Below are 21,713 nucleotides of genomic sequence, written 5' to 3' on the forward strand. Positions count from 1 at the left end.
TCCTCCTTTTAAAGAGCTTTTCAAACCACACCTCCTCTAAAACATGAACGTGCAAAGGCAGAGCATTAAAGTCCCCCTGTTTTGCTATTTAAAGGTTCCTGAGTTCTCCTACAACAGGTTTACATGCATCAAAGGTCAAAAAACACTTTAATTTTCTCTTAATATACATTGCACAACACCACATTTTTCAATGCTTCTCATCCGACTCATCCGATCAATCAGTCTCTCTATATCCCTACTTTCCGCGAACCTACTCTGCTCCGATTGGTCAGTTGCACCAGACTGTTGTGATTGGTCTACTACTTACAGTGCTCATCAGAAACAATACAGTTTTTCAGCTCCGGATGCTTCTTAAAGCTCCGAGATTATACACACTGTAAAAACAGTAAAAATCTCATTCATTTTACGAGCATGAGTTTGATGATGACGGAATATTGTAAGAACTCGTTATTCAAACCGAACCGCCATTGCAAGGACCACTTGAGCAGGATATTTCTCATTAATACGCTACTCAGTTTGTCATACATTATGAAATGTTGCAACTGTAATACCTCACCATCAGCATTAACAAGTTTATGTCCACAAACAAACCAATGTGTATATTTTTTTATTTATTGCGTTGCACGTGGGAATTGTATCAACAGCGCGCATATGTCAGCCCAGCACTAACATGAATGTCTGATGTAACATTAAAGTTTGTAAAAACCAATCTTGCTACATCGTTTATCTTTACTCAATGTTGTAAGAACAACAGATAATATCCATTAATGGACACAGTTTAGGTAATAATGGGCATACAGCTGATTATCAGAACTATTTCAGACAGTAATAACGTGAGTTAGTGGTTAGCCACACATTTTGAAAACTAGAAAATATATACCGGTACATCAATAATTAATCATATTTAGAGGTTATGATTCTGAGGAGCAAGTTAGTCCAAATAAAGTGGGTACTGTCCCATCTGTAATGGATAAGAATTTTGTAAATCCCATTTAGACCTCACAGAGATTTGAGAAGCAATCGTGAGAAGGTTATACTGCTGTTGTATCACTGTGGTCATTTTAACCACTGACTCTTCACATCCTCATCCTTTGGAAGGGTTTTCAAAGAGAATTTGGTTTTGCAGAGCAGAAAAAAAACCTTCTCTACATGTAGACAACAGGAACCAGCAGCTAGCCACAGCGTTTAAGGGGAACTTAAGCTGTTCGCGGGTGGACAATGTAGAACATAGAACAAAGTAGACTCCTTTAGGTGTTTCAGGGTAGATTCTTTCTTTTCAGAGCCAATAACTTTATTTATCCTTCGGCTTCACAACTTTGCAGGTTGTTTATGTTCACAGACAGCTACATTACACATTAATATTCCAAAAAGGTTAATAGGGGCATATTAAATTACATAGCACATAACATTATAATGAACGTAAATAACTAAACTCTGACTTGTACCACCTGGCTGCTGTAGATTCATTTCGGCATTGATAGTGTTGCCAAAGAAACGCATAATTCTAAGTCTGAGGACGTGAAAGATCCTTAGCCTTTTTCTTGACTATGTTATCAAACAGCTAATGATGTGTTGCTAATGTTACACAAACCATGTTCCCCATTCTCAATCTCAGCTGCCTTCTAACAATCAACATCCTTAGAAACGCTTTGAACAACTCTGACCATTACTGGACAAAGGCAAGTTGTTCATCATGACATCGTAATATACACAATTCTCCTGCTATATTAATAAATCTACACAATTTTTCATATCAACAGAAAAATATACTGGGATAACCTGGGCTCTCTTGAGACTCCCCTGCTTCAGAGCAGTCATAGTTAATAATATGCTAAACCCTGCCCACTCATTGATGTGATTGGTTACAAGGTAGTTTGTGATGTCAGAAACGTTTCCACCAAGCCGTGTTTTTGAGATCACTGCAGTTTTAAAGAGAAAATACTCACCAATGGTGTTGACATGAATTTGGACATGGTTTGTCTTAAAGCTAATTAAGATACAACATACACATAAACAACATTAAAACTTGATTTTCACCAAAGGGGGATTTTAATATTTAGACCACTTCAATTATTGATTGCTATCAGAATGTGTAGAGAGTTTCAACCAGTACAACAGAAAGTGTTTATGAAAAACATTGCCTAACCTACCTTTAACCTGGAGCAGAATTGTTGCTCTTGTTTAGTTTTGGCTTATTCAGTGATGCAAAGACCTCCATCTCCTCTCGCTCCTGGCTGTGGAAAGGTCAGATATAGGCTACTTCCCAAATAATAAAATGCTGTCTGACCATAACAACAGCAGAAGACATGCTCACGGGTGACTTTGATCTTGCGTGATACAGTAGGCTATATTTATTAGATGGAGAGAAACAGAGAGGAGATTGAAGAATGGGTAGAACAAGAAATTGTAGCTGAAGCCACTTTCTCAAATCAATCAAAAAAGCCTATTTCTTTCTTTATTTGTATTATTTTTTTTTTTGTGGCTGCACAGATCACAATTCTTCACATTAAACGTTTATATGCTGCATGTGCATTTAGGGGATGTACAAAACCACTTTTGCTAGTTTAATGATGGAAAAAACGGTCGGTGGTCGGGCACATGGTCCAGAAAGGTTGTACCTAGTGTCTTAATGAGTCATGGATGCATGGGTGTGTTTTGAGCGTAACACACAATAAACCAATCAGACTCTATGATCTCCCATTCCCTTTAAAAGCCAGTTGTGCTTGCACTATGGAGGATTTGCTATTTACATAGCGGAAAGACTGAACACTTGCAATCCTTTAAAGTGAAATCCTTTTATTTAATATTTATAAATGTTTGTGTGCTGCTGCGTATCCCTTTGTGTGTTCGAGCGTTGTGCACCTGCCTATAGGCGCATATTACTAACACAAAACACACAAAAAATACTGCAGTTTTTGTTGGTCAAAATTAGCCTGATGTGGTCATACTCAATTCTAGTCAGAATATGAGTCTGAAACTGCTCCATTGGGCTGTGATTATGGGGCGTGTTTCAACCGAACCAGGAAAGACCTCAATTGGATAGACCTACAACCAATCAGAGCAACAAATCAACGCATTGTCAAATGTCAACAGAGCTCATTGTCAAGTCTGCGTTTTTTTCCACAAATTGTTTCCTATGTCCGTGGGTTGAAGTGACTATTATGTGATATATAGACCCATGAGTGCGAATTTTAGCAGGCAACCTTACCAAAATAACACACATTTTACCCCCCAAACACCTTTTTTTCCCCAGAGGAATAAACGATCTTTGCCGGAGTTGTAAAAAAATAAAAGAATTTAATGATACACAGAGTACTTACCTACCATGATCATCATTTTTGAGAGAAATAGTGAAGGTGAATGCAGATACAAACAAGCTCTCCGTTTAGGATTCAAACAAATATAATCCAAGCCCCTTTGATGACGTGCATGATTACGTTACTGTATATCATCTGTCCGCCATCGTCTAAAGCCCGCCCTGATGATTTCATTGGTAATAGATAATTACTGGATCGAGGCCAGACCGAACTGCCCGCCCTAAAAAATTTGTGGTCGGGGCTAAGTTTGGCTGGCATCCAGGCTAGGTCAAAATTGCAATTCACCAACAATGCGCCTGAACACATCTTGTTTTCAGATCAGCACGCCCATGGGCGAACAGATGGCCACGAGTGCATTTGCTATTTAAACAATGTGGCGCTGAATGTGAACTGATAACTTCGTCGGGCTGAAACCACTGTGTGATGGGGCCCTTTGTGTGTCTGCCTCCAAAAACATTGAGAACCTCTGCTCTTTGTTTTCAGACCCCTGATGTGCAGGAGCAGGTCCTCTATATAATAGCCCGATCCTGTGCTCTGGAGGAGGTCAGTCTGGAGGCCAGCGGACTCAAAATGTGAGCTGAATCAAAGCCCCTGCACTTATGAAAAGTTAAACACATTTACTCAATTTCTGAGCGTTACATTGGAGTAACTTTTTTTGAATCCACAATGCAGGGATTTTGCTTACAAGATGGCTTCCGCTCTTCGGGACAGTTCTTCCTCTGTTGTTCATGTCATCAACCTGTCTGTCAATGCTATAGAGGATAAAGGTTCTGATGCACATATGCTCTGTAATCTGATATTAGGTTTCGGTCTGTTTACAATCTTCTGATGTTATGATATTTCTGTTTACCTGCACTCAGGTGTGATTGCGCTCAGTCAGAGTTTGGGCAAATTGTCCCATGGCCTCAGTCAGCTGTACCTCTCCAAGGTCTCCATGTCCCCAAAAGGTGCAGTTTTTATCTCTTACTTCTTTTGTAATCCTCTTGTCCTTTAAGTCATTTTGATTACTAATTTAGTGTCTTCCTGTTACCCCAGGCCTCGGCTGTCTGGTTGAAGTTCTTCATCAAAGTACTTCCCTCTGCAACACCCTGACCCACCTAGATCTGAGCGGAAACATCGGCTGCCTGGCCACAGAAGAGGCTGTGGTGAGTTTTAGAGAGCTGGTGGGATCTTCTGTATAAAGGATCTGTTTCAGTACATTACCTTTTTTTATGAAGGACTATAAACTTTGTTTGCTGCCATTAAATATTTGTGCGTATATAAGCCATGTCTTGTATTTGTAGAGAGGATTCACATCGCTGCATGTTTTTTGTTACATAGGTTTTATTCATTGGCATCATTGTAAAATTTAGCAAAAAAGAGTGAATTCTTGGAACAGGATACCTTTGAAATCGCATTCTTGTCTGTTTCTCTTCTAGAGCCTCTTTAAGTTCCTGACTGCTCCAAATGCAGTTTCTCACCTGGACCTGAGCTACACAGACTGCCCCCTAGACACAGTTAGTCCCATCAGTTATATTGTACATTTTATTTGATTGCTCATTTTGTGGTGTGAAATGAATTAGAGAAGTTAAACGCTGACATATATGATATTCATCTAATATTAGTCCTTGAGACTAGGAATCAGACCGATTGTACACAAAAGCTGGGTCGTTTGTTTACCAAATTAAACATGATTTTTTCACTTCGGTAAAGTACCCCTGACCTTTCTCTTTCTATTTCTCTCTAGCTGTTTGTGTCTCTGTCCGTCGGCTGTTGCACTACTTTGAGCTACCTCAACCTCTCCAGGAACACCTTTTCTCATAGGTGAGCCATCAAAAGTGACATTATGATGTGTAATCATCTCTATACAGGCAGCATGCACATACTGATCTGTGTGGCTGTTCTAGGAAAGTGCGAGAGGTCACTCGCAGTGTGAGGGATTTCTTTAGCAAGAGCACTGTGTTAAAATACGTGGGATTGGCTGGAACTAAACTACCTCCAGAGGCTCTCAGGTATGGGCTTTGTTCCAGTATTAACATGAATGTACTGTATGTGTTATAAGCTTAAATGCATCCCCTGTGACAGGACTTAAAGGGATGTTTCAGCCAAAAATAAAATTTCTTTCATTAATTACTCACCCTCACCAACTCGTAAGACTTTCGTTTGTCTTTGGAATGCAAATGAAGATTTTCTTGATGAAATCTGAGAGCTTTCTGTCCCTCTATAGACAGCTTCGCAACTACGAATTTGACGCTTCAAAAAGTTAATAAAGAGATCATAAAACTAATCCATATGAATTGAGCTGTTTAGTCCCAATTTTCTGTAAATTTCATTAGGATATATGTATATTAAAGCAGCAAAATCCACACCCTTCAGAAGTTCAAAAGAACAGCATTTATTTATTAACTATATATATTAACATTAAAAATGTATTTTCTAACCCTTTTTATCAATTTAATCCATCTAAAAAAAACGTACCTCTAAAACTTCTAAACGGTTGTGTATTTTTCTTTATCATTATTAACACCCCGTGTTAATGTTGTTTAGATTGTTACTACAGGGCTTGGCCACCAACACTCATCTATCTGAGCTGGAGCTTGACATCAGCTGCTGTGAGGTACACATACTGACACGCACATCAAAGTATTGTATAAATCTTGTCTTAAAATTGTGTGTGTGATGTTGTGGTGTAGCTGAGGTCAGCTGGAGCTCAGGTGATTCAGGAACACATCTTCGAGGCCAAGGCCATCCGCAGTCTGGATCTGTCTGACAACGGTACAGTCTCCTATTTTATTCTCATTTATGGACCCAGCACTTTATTAACCCCCCTTTATACCGTCCTCTTTATTTCTGTCAGATTTATTATACTGACGGTCTTTTTCACAACAGCACTAGAGGGGTTACAGGGTCTCTCCTTACAACGGGTTATAAATCATATCTGACTTATAGAGGCATAAATTAATCTGACTCGCTGTGTGTGTGCATTTGCCCTGTGCCTCTCAGAAAACCTTTTCTTTTCATTAAATAAGAGAGAAGTAAATGTGGCGTTGTGTACGTCTGTAAGAAGACCTGATTATATTTGTAGACATTTACTGCATTTTTTTGGCATAGATTCTTTATGTAAAATATATGGAATGGATTTAAACATAGAAAACTTAACAATACATTAAACATTAAATATCTACACATATTTTCTTGACAATAGTGACACTTAAAAAGTTCAAATATTACATATTTTAACAAATATTTCATGTAAATGTGTTAACAAAAGTGCAAGCTTCACATTTGTTTTTAAGCCCTCTGGAACATTTGTACAATATACGTCAATTGTAAATGTTTTTATGACTGTACACCTTTTCCTTTGCTTTTTAAAACTGAGAGAAGTGAAATTCATTGTCTATGGTAATCAACAGCATGCCACAGATGCTGATGATAGAGCTTATCTTGTATTTAACCCGGAATATTCCTTAGTTCATTGTATGCTGAACTAGATATTTTATAGATATTTTGGATGTTTTCGATGGTTCTCGAAGCAATTAGTGTTGCTTTTCAAGACAGAGCTTGTGAAAATCAGAGAGAGAGAGAGAGAGAGAGAGAGAGAGAGAGAGAGAGAGAGAGAGAGAGAGAGAGAGAGAGAGAGAGAGAGAGAGAGAGAGAGAGAGAGAGAGAGAGAGAGAGAGAGAGAGAGAGAGAGAGAGAGAGAGAGAGAGAGAGAGAGAGAGGCTGGTGTCAGTGTGAAATAAGTGAAAGAAATATTTGATTTATGAGGTGAAAACATTTATGACTGGAGCACTGGAAATCATTTTACACTTGTAGTGATTATATGAAAGCGATTTATGGAAATGTATGGAATAGTATGCATAAAATAATCATATTTCCTTCAATATATCACTGAAATGCATTTTCTGCCTGTTGGTCATTTCGAGTATTTACGTTAAGCAGTCTATATGTGGGATATCAAGAGCTGAGAGCATGATAGGTGAACTTAAAGCATTTTATTTAGGAGGGTTCACATAGAATGCATTTTTGAGTTCCATTGTGTGGCTTTTTAAATAGTTCTTCTGTATAAACATCTGTTAGACAACTTCATTGTTTTGGGTCTTGTGCATGAGAGCTGCTTTTTCAAAATACCATTTTAATGCCATATTAAAATAAGCACAACTTTTAAAAAAATGTTTTTAACAAGACCAACCAATCTGCTGCATTGTCTCTCTTTGGCAAGCTGTTTTTATATTTGACCTTTAAAACGTTCTATTTTCTTACGCTATTTTCATTCTTCTAGTACTTATTTCTTACTTATTCATTAGATACTAGAACTAATTTATTTGGTACAAGTACTTATTCATTAGGTATTAATGACTAGTACTTACTGTATTATTAGATATGGGTACTTATTCATTAGGTACTAGTTACTAGTACTTACTGTATTATTAGATATGGGTACTTATTCATTAGGTACTAGTTACTAGTACTTACTGTATTATTAGATGTGAGTACTTATTCATTAGGTACTAGTTACTAGTACTTACTGTATTATTAGATATGGGTACTTATTCATTAGGTACTAGTTACTAGTACTTACTGTATTATTAGATGTGAGCACTTATTCATTAGGTACTAGTTACTAGTACTTACTGTATTATTAGATATGGGTACTTATTCATTAGGTACTAGTTACTAGTACTTACTGTATTATTAGATGTGAGCACTTATTCATTAGGTACTAGTTACTAGTACTTACTGTATTATTAGATATGGGTACTTATTCATTAGGTACTAGTAATTATTCATTAGATACAAGTACATATTAATTAGATACTAGTACTTATTCATTAAATACTAGAACTTATTATATACTAGTACTTATATTATCTATGAATTTAATAGAGACTAGTGTCAAGGGCTGCTGAATAAGGGTGGACCGAGGCGCATAATGAACAATAAATTATACTTTATTAACAAGACTGAAGACAGGGCACGACAAGTAAGTGACATGGGCAGGGGAAAGATGCCACAACAAGACACACACAAGACTCTAGACAAGACAACAAGAAATAGCAGACAACTGTGAAAGTGAAGCTAGAAAAAGCAGGAAAGAACTTAAAATAAGTCTAGGGAGACTAGACCAAAAATAAAGACAAGAACTAGACTAAATTCAGGAACAAAGAAAAACAAGAATTAAACAAAAATGATATAATCAGACTAGGGAAGCTAAATCTAGTAATAACTGACAGGTAGTAAGAGAACTGCATACATCTCGACTAGCATGAGCAGACTCGACTGTCTCTGGACTAGCAGGAGCGGACTCGACTGGCTCTGGACTAGCAGGAGCGGACTCGACTGTCTCTGGACTAGCAGAAGCGGACTCGACTGTCTCTGGACTAGCAGAAGCGGACTCGACTGTCTCTGGACTAGCAGAAGCGGACTCGACTGGCTCTGGACTAGCAGGAGTGGACTCGACTGGCTCTGGACTAGCAGAAGCGGACTCGACTGGCTCTGGACTAGCAGGAGTGGACTCGACTGTCTCTGGACTAGCAGGAGCGGACTCGACTGTCTCTGGACTAGCAGGAGCGGACTCGACTGGCTCTGGACTAGCAGGAGCGGACTCGACTGGCTCTGGACTAGCAGGAGCGGACTCGACTGTCTCTGGACTAGCAGGAGCGGACTCGACTGTCTCTGGACTAGCAGAAGCGGACTCGACTGTCTCTGGACTAGCAGAAGCGGACTCGACTGGCTCTGGACTAGCAGGAGTGGACTCGACTGGCTCTGGACTAGCAGAAGCGGACTCGACTGGCTCTGGACTAGCAGGAGTGGACTCGACTGTCTCTGGACTAGCAGGAGCGGACTCGACTGTCTCTGGACTAGCAGGAGCGGACTCGACTGGCTCTGGACTAGCAGGAGCGGACTCGACTGGCTCTGGACTAGCAGGAGCGGACTCGACTGTCTCTGGACTAGCAGGAGCGGACTCGACTGGCTCTGGACTAGCAGGAGCGGACTCGACTGTCTCTGGACTAGCAGGAGCGGACTCGACTGTCTCTGGACTAGCAGGAGCGGACTCGACTGTCTCTGGACTAGCAGGAGCGGACTCGACTGTCTCTGGACTAGCAGGAGTGGACTCGACTGGCTCTGGACTAGCAGAAGCGGACTCGACTGGCTCTGGACTAGCAGGAGCGGACTCGACTGGCTCTGGACTAGCAGGAGCGGACTCGACTGGCTCTGGACTAGCAGGAGCGGACTCGACTGGCTCTGGACTAGCAGAAGCTGACTCGACTGGCTCTGGACTAGCAGGAGCGGACTCGACTGGCTCTGGACTAGCAGAAGCTGACTCGACTGACTCTGGACTAGCAGAAGCTGACTCGAATGGCTCTGGAATGACCGCAGTGGGCTCGACTGTCTCTGGACTAGCAGGAGTGGACTCGAATGGCTCTGGAATGACCGCAGTGGGCTCGACTGTCTCTGGAATGACCGCAGTGGGCTCGACTGGCTCTGGAATGACCGCAGTGGGCTCGACTGTCTCTGGAATGACCGCAGTGGGCTCGACTGGCTCTGGAATGACTGCAGTGTGCTCGACTGGCTCTGGACTGGTAGGAATGACTGGAACTGACTTGGTGGAAACAGAGACAGATGCAGCAATCTGAACCTCCGTCTTCCTTCTCAACCTACGTATCTCAGTAGGATTCAAAAGAGGAACAATCTGCCAGTCTTTGTGGTGATGCAAGTAATTGGAGAAGTTCCAGAAATCTAGGAGCCTAAGGTTGTTCCATTTCCCACTGTGGTAGGGGGTCATCTAGACTGATGTTGAAAGCATCCTTGATGGCTGCATCATCATACACAAGGCCCTTAGCCACAGTCCAGAAAAATCTGGGCGAAGGACCGCACTTCCTGGCCCTGTTGACAAAGAGATGCCACCCCCTGCCATTTCCTTTTTTTTTTTTTTACAAAAAGGAAATAAAACAAGACTGCACTCTTACAGGAAACGAGAGAAACTAAGTAAAAATGAAGGACAGCACTAAAAATAAGTCTAGGGAGACTAGACCAAAAATAAAGACAAGAACTAGACTAAATTCAGGAACAAAGAAAAACTAGAATCAAACAATAATTATATAATCAGACTAGGGAAGCTAAATCTAGTGCTAGCTGAAAGATAGTAAGATAACTGCATGCATACAACAAACGCACATAAAGCAACAAACCAGCAAAGATAAGAGGGAACACTGTCAGAAAAAAAGGTACATTGCTGTCACTGGAGCGGTACCCTAAGGTACAAAACCAAAAGGCACTATGTACCTTTAAGGTACTAAAATGCACTCCTAAAGTACTGATATGTACCTTATAAGGTACTATTATGTACCATTTAGGGCAGGGTTTCTCAACCTTTTGCCTACTGCGACCCACTTTTTGTTTTGTATGCCAGTCATACGACCCACTACGGCTGGAAATAAATAACACATTTTAGACCTAGGCTAGTATATAAAAATTCAGCTGTTCGTGGTTTGTTCATGTTAGTTCACAGTGCATTAACTAATGTTAACAAGATTTTAATAATGCATTAGTAAATATTGAAAGTGCAGTTCATTATTAGTTCATGTTATGAACCATATTGTAAAGTTTTACCATTCATTTCACGAAAACACTTTTTTCCCCCAATAATTAGGCAGACTGAGGCAAGCTGATTTATTTATTTTTACTCACATTGTGACATTTGAGACTGCTGCTCTGAAACGATATCCAGACGCGGTGGAATTGGGGAAAGGCCCACTCGTAGTGTTGCACTCAAACTAGCTGTTGTCAGTCTATTCCTGCTTTTTGTTTTCATTGCAGTTACTGTTGAAAATCCCGACTCACAAAGATAGGTGGTTCTGAATGGCAAGAGAAACTTCATTGCGCGATCTGCGAGTTCTGGATATTCGTGTCTGGTTTGAATCCAGAAGGAATTCTGGCATCTCGAGCACGCTGTCGTTACCAAGCAACGGGGTAAAACGCTTGCGTAAAGAGAGTAGGACCTTGTTTAATAAGAGTCGTTCGTGGCAGTGATGCAGTATTGTAATAGGACAGTTTAGAATTTGCGTTAGAAAGTTACGGCAATAATGATTCAACATACGAAATTCGAAAATAGGAGACTGCATAGAAAGTCTCGCGATCCCCTATAGAATGATCCATGACCCACTAGTGGGTCTCGACCCACTGGTTGAGAAACGATGATTTAGGGATTACTAAGGTACAAAGATGTACCTTTTCACTTTTGCACCTAAGGGTACCGCCCTAGTGACAGCACTGTACCTTTTTTTCTGAGAGTGAAGGAGCTTAATATATAGGGATAAGCACATGAGGATCAGGTGAGCATAATTAGTGAAATGAGGACTGGCCAAAACAAGGGAGCGTGGTAACAGGAAACAAGGAGGCAAGACAAGGAACACATGGCAAACACAAAGAAAGACAGAGCCATGTGCTTAGAAACAACACAAACATAGAAACATTAAACAAAGACAACACAGACAAGGCTGTCAGGGCAGAACCCTGACAACTAGTGCTTATTCATTAAATACAAGTACATATTAATTAGATACAAGTACTTATTATTAGATATACGTATGGACTTATTAGGTACTAGTAAGTATTTAATAAATACCAGTACTTTTTTATTAGATACTAGCACCTTGAACGTGTTCTGTTCCAAACTCTTTCCAGGATGTATTCATTAATTGTTAAAAGCTTACTCAACCAATTATCCTAAAAGGAATAGATAAAACATTACGACTGGGAAAAAAGGCGATTGCTTTACCTCTGCTTGACACGTAAAAGTGAAATAGTTACGGCATGAGGAGGCATGTCTAATTGTGTGGTTAAGTGTGGCGGACGTCATAGAAAGGCTAACATGACTACCGTAAATCAATATCAGTAATAAAAACAAATAATGAATCATTTGATTTTTCTCTCTCTCTCAGGTTTTGAAAGCAATATGGTTACTTTAATTCTCTCCATTGGTCGCAGTCACTCTATTCGACACCTTTCAATTGGGCGCAATTTTGCCATGAAGTCTAGGTAAGTGCCATGTAGTTTAGGTGTTGATTATTCAAGTTTTTTTTAGATGATGTGTGTTATTTATTTTTTTGATTGCTTGGTAGGGGATTGTTTAGGAAACCAGTTACATTTCTACGTAGTAGTGTTAGTGGAGCTGAAATTCCAGATTTCCTTCAAAATGTTATTGATCCACCTTTTAGTCAGTCCTTTCCACCTTCTCACTCTCTCCACCTATTCTACCCTTTCCTTTCATTTATGTGAGGCATATTTCCCTTTTCTCTCAGAGCTCTTACAGATGTGTTACACCGCCTTGTACAGCTAATTCAGGAGGAGGAGTGTGTGAGTACATCATTTATAACATCAGAAACGCTACACACAAACACACACACTTTCCATTATTCTATTAGAATCCGGCCTCAGTCATATATCATATCATATATCATATTATATCATATCAATCATATCATATACAGCCAACCTCTCCCAAATTATATAAGAATTACTGCAAAATTGGATCACGTCCCCCATCCACCATAAATGCGTGCACCAGAATGTTCATCTATGTGACCTATTGAGAGTAGGAAGAGCTGCTGTCTTTGGCTGAATTCACAGTAGAGAATTGAATGTGTGCCTCTGTGTGTTTTTACGCCTGTAATACTAGTACCACCAATAAAGAGAGAAGGTCCATAGAGACACCCCCCCTCATTCCTCCAGCAAGCCTTGAATTTTAATTACCCAGAATCCCGCTTCATCAAGGCACGCCTGGGCTCAGTAATTACACAAGCAGCTCTGACTCAAAGATAGGTCTCATTAAAACAAACTCTCAACTTTATATAACTTCATCCACATTAATAAGAGCATTTTTGCTCTCCAAAGAATAAGCGCTAGCCTCTCACGCTCACGACCCAACCTGCTCTTAAAGGAAGAGACATGATCTTAATGAGACTTACAGCCAATGGTTAATGACTCCATAACATGAGAATGAGATCAATTGAACTTGATAAAGAAAATGTATGATAGCTGTCTTACCTTTCACTTTCCTTTTCACACTTTTTAGCCACTGGAGTCTCTCTCTGTATGTGACTCAAAGTTGAAAACGGGCACCACCATCCTCATCAACAGCCTGGGAAGCAATGCCAGCCTGTCCAAGATTGATATCAGTGGAAATTGTATAGGAGACACAGGAGCAAAGATGCTAGCAAAGGCCCTCATGATCAACACCAAACTAAAGTAATTTCACATGCACACATGGTGACTTGCAGATTTTTTGCTGAATTGGACATGTTCCTGGATCATTGTTCCTATCAACCAGACAGAATTTATAGTTAGGTGAATGTTAGAGATGGGGTAAGGACTATGTCTGACAGGAATCTTTTTTCAGGATCTACAGTTTTATACAAAATAATGTTTGCCGTCCACTTTACAATAAGGTCTCATTTGTTGACATTAGTCAATGCGTTAACTAACATAAACTATCAATGAGTACATGTAAATTAACCTTTGTTACTGTTACTTAATAAGAATGTTCATATTCATGTTAGTTGTGCAATAACTAAAGCTGTGCATTAACTAGATACAACTTTTAATCTTAAAAATGCAAATGATCCCATAATTTACTCATCATCCTAGATGTATAAGACTTTCTTAAAAAAAAAATGCATATGACTCCAGGTTAATAAAGACCTTCTGAAGTGAAACAATGCATTTTTATGAGAAAAATATCCAGATTTATAACTTTATAAACTGTAATCACTGGCTTCCGGTAACGGCCGTACACAAGTCGAGTTCCAGCAACCTCTGAGCCGATGTATAGCATAGGATGTAGGAGTAGCTTAAGTTTAAGTGACCCGTGTTTTGCTCTATCCTCTGCACTTCCACGTTCATCAATACGTCATGTGTCAGATGACAGATGTCACCGCCGTAACAAGACTCGCATACGACCATTACCAGAAGCCAGTTTATAAAGTAATAAATATGGATATTTTTCTTACAAAAATGCATCACCTCTCTTCAGAAGGCCTATATTTATTTTAATGATTGATGGATGGGCTTTTTGGGCTTCAAAATCTAAGGTATCATTTACTCCCATTATAAAGCTTGGAAGAGCCAGTATATTTTTTATATAACTTCTTGTGTGGCTGAAAGAAGAAAGTTATATAAACCCAGGATGGCTTGAGGGAGAGTAAATTATTGGCTAATTTAAATTTTTGGCTGAACTAACCCCTTAAGATTAACATTAGCTAAGACTAATGAATGCTGTAGAAATAATGTTAGCAAATGAAACCTTATTATAAAATGTACTTGTTGTGCCTTGTTTTCTGACAGAACGCTTGTTTGGGACCGGAACAATGTGACTGCTGGTGGATTTATGGATGTGGCCAATGCCATGGAAAAGTGAGAGGAACCTCCAGACCTATAGTTTTTTCTCAATGACTTGTATTTGTTAAAAAATGTGTATTTCTTCTTTCTTTGTGTGTTCAAATAGGAACTTGACACTACAGAACATGCCCATTCCTGTGAGTGATATTCTTCAAGCCAGTCGAAACAACCCAGAGAAGACGGAGGAGGCTTTACAAAAAGTTAGTTCTCACTTGCACTACTTTAGAAATCTGAAAGAACAGATGGTGATAAGATATAACTGACTCTTTTTGTATTCGTATGTATAGATCCAGTCTTTTTTATGCAGGAACAATCAGAGACAGTGTGCAACGGGTGAGGAAATGTGTCACCTGCAGCACGGATTGAAGACCACTCGCTCTGAACAGGTTTGCCTGGATATATTCTTCCTCTATGCCACTTTAATTATTACAGCCTATGATATAGTAGACTGTAATACATACTAATGAGAATGTGTCTGTCTCTTTTTCTTTGTACTCAGTTAGTGCAGGATCTCTGTAACAAACTGCAGGAAAGTGTGCATCCCTTAACCTGCTATAATATACAAGAGGTGCAGACGGACATTTTGCTTGCAGAGGAAGCGCTTCAACATGCAAAGACAGCCATTAGTGTAAGAGATTACACATCTATATGGTTTGCAATATTACAGATTCAAAATCTGATCATTTTATACTCTGCCGCTCAAAAGCTTGGAATCGCTGAGATTTTTTGAATGTTTAGTGGTCACCAAGACTGCATTTATTTGATGCAAACTCTAACAGTAAAAACATAAATATTATGAAATAGTATTCATATTTGAAATAACGAAATTTTAGCATCATTACTCCAGTCTTCAGTGGCACATGACCCTTCAGAAATCATTCTAATATGCTGATTTAGTGCTCAAGAAATAGTTCTTCATAGTACTAATTTATTCTTTTTAAAAAGAAATCTCCCCAAGCTTTTAACAGTAGCTAGTGTACAAGTCATTCCTGTTATGCGGTACTATTTGAACTTTTTGCGAAATTTGTGTACTTAACAGGGTACACCAGATTTCAGAAATGTTTTTATATAATAAAAAAAAGGATTAAGCTTTACATCTTAAAGTTGTAGAATATGTAACATAAAATATTAATACACATATGATGAGTAGTAACGACAGTTATATTTTTCTGTTTTCAATTTTGATAGCAATGTAATGATACCCTGACTTGTGATGTTTGACGTTTGGCCTCGCCTCTCAGTCTTTTACAGGACTCTATGAATTGGGCAGAGCTCCCTCTAGTGGTCGCATGCTGAAATGCATCCTCAATGACGCAGCTACAGCCTTGACGAGTGAGATCACTGAGGAAATCCAGGTGAAGTTTATTCATATTTTTTGGGTGTTTGTTTGCATACAAAACTGTCTGTTCGAGTCTGTTATGTTATACGGATTGCTTTAATGGAGGTCACTGTAATTCATTTAGTAGAAATCAGATTTTTTTTGTTGGTTTGTGCAGGAACTGGCTACGGCAATGCTGCAGTCTTCCCAGCTTATCTGCCCCAGAGTCGTCCAGAGGTCAAGTGTCAGCGAGCAACTGGCAGATCGCGTGACCAAGAAGACGCGTCAGGCTGCACGCTTCATTCAAAACACAATGCAAGAGGCAGAGAACAGCATCAAAAACAAGCTCAGGTGGGAGGCACGTCACTATATACAATTTTAAACTCTTAACTAATATATAATATATATATTACTCTGTGCTTTCCTCTCTGTCTCTCTTTCTCAGTGAACTGAAACTATCTGTCAGTGTCTCACTGGTGGAAAGTATAATTGATGAAGTTCTTCAGGATTTGTCGGTGGCTCAGGAGAAGCTGGTAAGTGTTTGCATTTACGATTGTATATATTGTGCACATGAGAATTGTGTGTGTGCATGTATGACATGTAGCATATATCTCCCTTGCTTTCAGGACAAGCATATGAGGGAGTTTTCCCAGTCCACCAATATCAAGGCCAATGTTCCTCAGCTCAGAGTGATGGAGCATGAATTCCCTACAGATGATGTGAGGACAGAGCTTTTCTGCTCGATTCGATTTTAGCATTATGATATTATGATCTGCCGCTTACTCATGACTAACATACACTATCTCGCAAAAGTTTGGGGACAGGATTATTTTTTTGAAAGAAATGTATAATTCTATTAACCCCTTAACTGTTACCCCCCTTTTTGAGAATAGTCATGAAAATGCACTATCCAAACTTAAAGGGCTGTAATTCATGAATGCTTTGGAATATATATGTAAGTTTGGTCTTGATTTAAAGATGACAATCAGCAGATTATTGCTGATGTGAATTTTAAAATATTAAATTATTGAAAAGTTATGGAAGTTTAAATTTATTGAAAATGAAAAATACAGTACTAAATATTATTTATTTTATATAAAATAAATATTTTGCAAAAAATGTTTTACTCTAAAATTACTATGAAATCAAAGCCAAATGTCTAACCAAATTGTGTTCCAAATTTGAAGTTGATATCACAAAAATTGAAGTCCCCATGAGATTTTATTTAGGTGCTATACCAAAAACAGCCACCGGGTGTCATTCAATTTCCATTGATTGTTTATTTGATGTATTTTCCTGTAAATTTCTGTCCAAATATCACTTCCATCATAAAACAGTCACCAAATATGGAACATTGAGACTCAGACCTTTCAAATGACGTGTTTTGTCAAGAAATTGTGTTTTGTCAAGATAAGAAAAGATTTATTACAGAGTAGTTAAAGGTTGCAACTGCTGTTATGATGTAGGTTTTTTTTGTTGAGGGGCACTCTCGTCATAAATTACTATTTTTCTGTCATCATGTAATTTTTATCATAAAACAATGGACACATATCTCTTCAGAAGTGTTAGACCTTTCCAACAATATATAGTTCGTCATGATTACATTAGGATTTAAGTGAAATATAGTGAAGTAAACGTAGGCGTCCTGCATGTATTTTGTGGAAGAACATTATTTTGATTGTGATTTGGCTCTGCCTGACTGTGCAGATGAATATGGTTATTCTACTGCTCATAAATCATTCACTACTAGGCTTAAGAGATATAACCAGTTTAGATGGAAAGGATCTTAATGCAGACTAGCTGAAGATGTTACGGTAGCTTTACCCATTAATAGACACTGTACTTCCTTGAAAATAAATTCCAGCACCGTAATGAAATGATCCATCACAATAGATAATGCTTTACAATGAACTTTATTAGAGAGCTACATATGGCAATTTATCTGTTAATACCTTACTCTCCTGTTGAGTAATAAAAACACAATCTCCACTTTACCTTTACAAAATTTTTAATCCTTCTGTTCTTGCCACCTCTGAAAAGCCAAGCCATTATTGGTTCTTGAAGTACTGTCCAAGTAGTTAAAGTACTGTCACGTTCTCATTTTGCCAGCAGAGTCTCGTGTGTGTATATATATATATATATATATATATATATATATATATATATTTTTTTTTTTTTTTAAACGGGTGATTCCCAGTAGATTTTAGATTTAACATGCTCCGTATCAACCTTTTTGCTTGGTGTGACAACTAACCTATGGCACTCCCACACCAGACATGCTTCCAAGTAGCTGGAGAGACTTTTCTCTAAACACATATAGGAGAGGGACACATGTGACACGTCAGGTCAGGTCTGAAATATAAACACTTATAATAGGTTTAGCATAGTGAATCAGGGTAAGACAAAACATGTTTTGGAAGAAGGATTGATGATGTATTGACTCATTAATTTTGTTAATTTTGAAAGAAAAAAAATCACATGTGGTAATTTAATTCAACTTTAGAACTTTCTATTCATCTAAGAATCCTGAAAAAATGACAGATTCCACAAAATAGTAAGCAACCATTTTCAACATTGATAATTATAAGAAATGTTCTTGAGAACCAAATCAATACATTCAAAATATTCTGAAGGATCATGCGACACTAAAGACTGGATTAATGGCAGTTATTATTTAGTTGGTTAGTATTTAGCTATTTAGCTTTGTCATAACAGGGATACAATTAATTTACAATTTATTAAAATAGAAGAATTAAAAGAAAATGAAATATTATTTCTCAATATTACAGTTTTTTAATCAAGTATACAACCTTGCAACATAAGAGATTTATTTTAAAAATAAGAAACAAATCTTTGAATGCTAGTGCAAGTAGATTATAAAGCACTAAGTATTTTAAAAATTGCAACGTAACACAGCCTTGTGTGTATTATTGTTTTAGAAAATGGTAAAATAATATTAAAACATTATGGTTAATATTAGTGTTTACAGTTACCATGGCACAGTAACAGCACTACTCAATAATATTTAGTGGCCTAATAATATATAGTTATATCAACTGTGGCCTCAACGCGACTCATCCAATCAGAATTTAGAGTTTATCTGTTTTAGAATTTAATAATAATAATAATGTTTAATTTATATAGTGCCTTTCCCGAGCTCAAGGGCGCTTTGAACTCCTTTATAAATATAAGTTGTTGCAGTAATGTGAAGTGAGAGTTTGATTGCAGTTTTCCTTTTCATAGTACGTCCCCGTCATCTGGAGGAACAGCTTCCACTCCCGTAGCATCCGTCCCGCCCCTTCCATCAAAAGTAAGTCCCTTGTGTCTCGATGCCGACAAGTGCTTCTCTCCCTCTTTCCCATTTGTCTTTGCTTTTGCACTCCTAAATCAAATGTGATTGGGTGTAGCTTTTGCTGGTGATGCCACAGCTGTATATTACTTAAAAGCTGATTGGCTGTAAAAAAAAACACAAAAAAAACTGCTACTGCACACCACATCTGTTGAGGTCAGAGGTCTGTTTAATTATGCAGTCATCAAAGATGTCAGAACAGGCGGGGTTCAAGTCTTGTCATTGCTCTTATCTGAACAAAACCAGCATGATATACACACAAACGATCAAATGTACTGTCAGTGTCCCGGTAGCAGGACCCTTGACTTTTCCTTATCATATATTTTAGTAATCATCATAAATTAGTCATCATTTGAATGCTTAAACACTCAAAGTTCATGAAATTGGACATTACATTTCCATGAAATGGCACTGTAACACATTTTAGCGGCCTGAATTTTTGTGATATTAACATTAAATTGGGGGTTAGTTTTAGGTAACCTCTAACTTGGTTAGATGTACAACTTAGATTTTATAGCTGTTTTAGAGTCCAAATTATTTTGTAAAATATATATATTTGTATTAAATAAAAAAATGCTTAGTAGAATGTTTAGTTCAGCATTTGCTTTACAGTAACTGTAAATTTCTAAAACTGTTTTACCCTATTTTGGTGACCCTTTTGAATATTCTGTTGACTAAGTAACTGTACAACTACGTGTCAGCTAACTCTGTAAAGTAGTGTATTAGTAGACTGTCTGGTTAATATCTGCTTACTCTTTATTGTGATGCTCCCCCATCAGACATTCTACTGACTATAAGTAACTTTGCAAGTACGTGTAAAGTTATTCTAACCCCTGCCAATCTACTAATACTCTACTAACACTTTAATGAGAGTTAGTAGACGTGTAGGTGTAATGTTACTTATAGTAAATAGATTGTGTTAATTGGACCATCAAAATAAAGTGAAACCCATTTTTAATTGCTCTCACTTCTGCAATAATCTGCTGAGTGTCTTTTCTAACAAGAGTTCCAAAACATTTATTAATTACAACCATTTAGGTGCAGATCTATGCTCAAAAAGGGGGGTGACAGTTAAAAGGATATGGTCATGCAGATCCCATTCACCAGCAACCTTTACCATAGCACACGTAAACTGATTTAATGAGCCCAATGTGTGATCATCTGAGTTTGAGTGTGTATGTGATTCAGTATTTACTGTAGTAGTAGGTGCACATGTGACATCAAAAGCGTGCTTTGTTGTTTGAAGTCCTGGCTGTGAGAGCAGGATCCCCCTCTCATGGGATTTCCCCTCCCTGTCTAATTGGTTTGTGTGTGTGAGCGAAAGTGGGGGGTTTGATTTTGGGAGGTCCCACCCTGTCTCTACTATATCAGCTGTGTAACACACTGCTAGCAGCAGCTAACTGGAGCATAGCCCTGTTACTCTCACACCACTGAGCCCCTCAGACAAGGGAGGGGGGCCACCCGCATACAACCATGACACAACCCCTCCCCCAGTCCCACACCCTTCTCTTCCTCTGCTCTTTTGTGTGTACCTGTCCTCTTTTACTCATTCCAGTCACATTTCACCCCATGATAAATTGGATGAAGAAATTATGAATTTTGTTATTTGTTATTTTTTGCATTTATTATTATCATTACTGTAATAAAAAAACCTAACTCATGTTTAGTTTTTTTTAAAGATCAAAAGTGACAGCAAAGATATTTTGCAGATAGATTTCTTTTTTTAAATAAATGCTGTTCTTTTACACTGTCTATTCATCAAATAACCACAAAAGAAAATTCCTCAAACATATTAAGCAGCACAACTGTTTCCACATGGATAATAATAAGGACACCACATCAGGATATTAGAATGATTTCTGGAGGATCATTTGGCAATGGCTGCTGCATAAGTATAAATAGTATAAATAAGTATGTATAAATAGTAAAAGTAGTTTTTTATTGTAATATTTCACAATTCAGTTTTTACTGTATATCTGATCAAATAAATGTAGCCTTGCTTAAGAGGCTAACCTCTCTTGAGTGTATATAAATTATATACAGCTCTGGAAAAAATTAAGAGACCTCTCAACATTGATTTCTCAATGTTAAGTGGTCTCTTAATTTTTTCCAGAGCTATATATATATATATATATATATATATATATATATATATATATATATATATATATATATATATATATATATATATATATATATATATATATATATATATATATATATATATATATATATATATATATATATATATACACAGTGGGTACGGAAAGTATTCAGACCCCCTTACAATTTTCACTCTTTGTTATATTGCAGCCTATATTGCTCTTCAGGCAGTTCCTTTGACCTCATG

General features: G+C 38.0%; 1 protein-coding gene across 4 annotated transcripts in view; it reads left to right on the plus strand.

Moving 5' to 3' along the window:
* The window catches only part of carmil2 (capping protein regulator and myosin 1 linker 2), a 58,188-nt gene that overhangs the window by 10,254 nt on the left and 26,221 nt on the right, over positions 1 to 21,713 (plus strand). For all 4 annotated transcript variants that reach the window (XM_067418892.1, XM_067418893.1, XM_067418894.1 and 1 more), the window contains exons 10-30: positions 3,801 to 3,889; positions 3,990 to 4,084; positions 4,178 to 4,264; positions 4,353 to 4,462; positions 4,736 to 4,813; positions 5,044 to 5,120; positions 5,204 to 5,308; positions 5,844 to 5,913; positions 5,990 to 6,071; positions 12,242 to 12,338; positions 12,602 to 12,656; positions 13,375 to 13,547; positions 14,643 to 14,711; positions 14,803 to 14,896; positions 14,984 to 15,082; positions 15,196 to 15,324; positions 15,938 to 16,051; positions 16,193 to 16,365; positions 16,460 to 16,547; positions 16,641 to 16,733; positions 19,258 to 19,324. In XM_067418892.1, coding sequence (XP_067274993.1) covers positions 3,801 to 3,889; positions 3,990 to 4,084; positions 4,178 to 4,264; positions 4,353 to 4,462; positions 4,736 to 4,813; positions 5,044 to 5,120; positions 5,204 to 5,308; positions 5,844 to 5,913; positions 5,990 to 6,071; positions 12,242 to 12,338; positions 12,602 to 12,656; positions 13,375 to 13,547; positions 14,643 to 14,711; positions 14,803 to 14,896; positions 14,984 to 15,082; positions 15,196 to 15,324; positions 15,938 to 16,051; positions 16,193 to 16,365; positions 16,460 to 16,547; positions 16,641 to 16,733; positions 19,258 to 19,324 — 2,044 coding nt within the window. The remainder of the gene's footprint in view (positions 1 to 3,800; positions 3,890 to 3,989; positions 4,085 to 4,177; positions 4,265 to 4,352; positions 4,463 to 4,735; positions 4,814 to 5,043; positions 5,121 to 5,203; positions 5,309 to 5,843; positions 5,914 to 5,989; positions 6,072 to 12,241; positions 12,339 to 12,601; positions 12,657 to 13,374; positions 13,548 to 14,642; positions 14,712 to 14,802; positions 14,897 to 14,983; positions 15,083 to 15,195; positions 15,325 to 15,937; positions 16,052 to 16,192; positions 16,366 to 16,459; positions 16,548 to 16,640; positions 16,734 to 19,257; positions 19,325 to 21,713) is intronic.

This window comes from Pseudorasbora parva, chromosome 16, assembly GCF_024679245.1.
Source record: "Pseudorasbora parva isolate DD20220531a chromosome 16, ASM2467924v1, whole genome shotgun sequence".
NCBI lineage: Eukaryota > Metazoa > Chordata > Actinopteri > Cypriniformes > Gobionidae > Pseudorasbora > Pseudorasbora parva.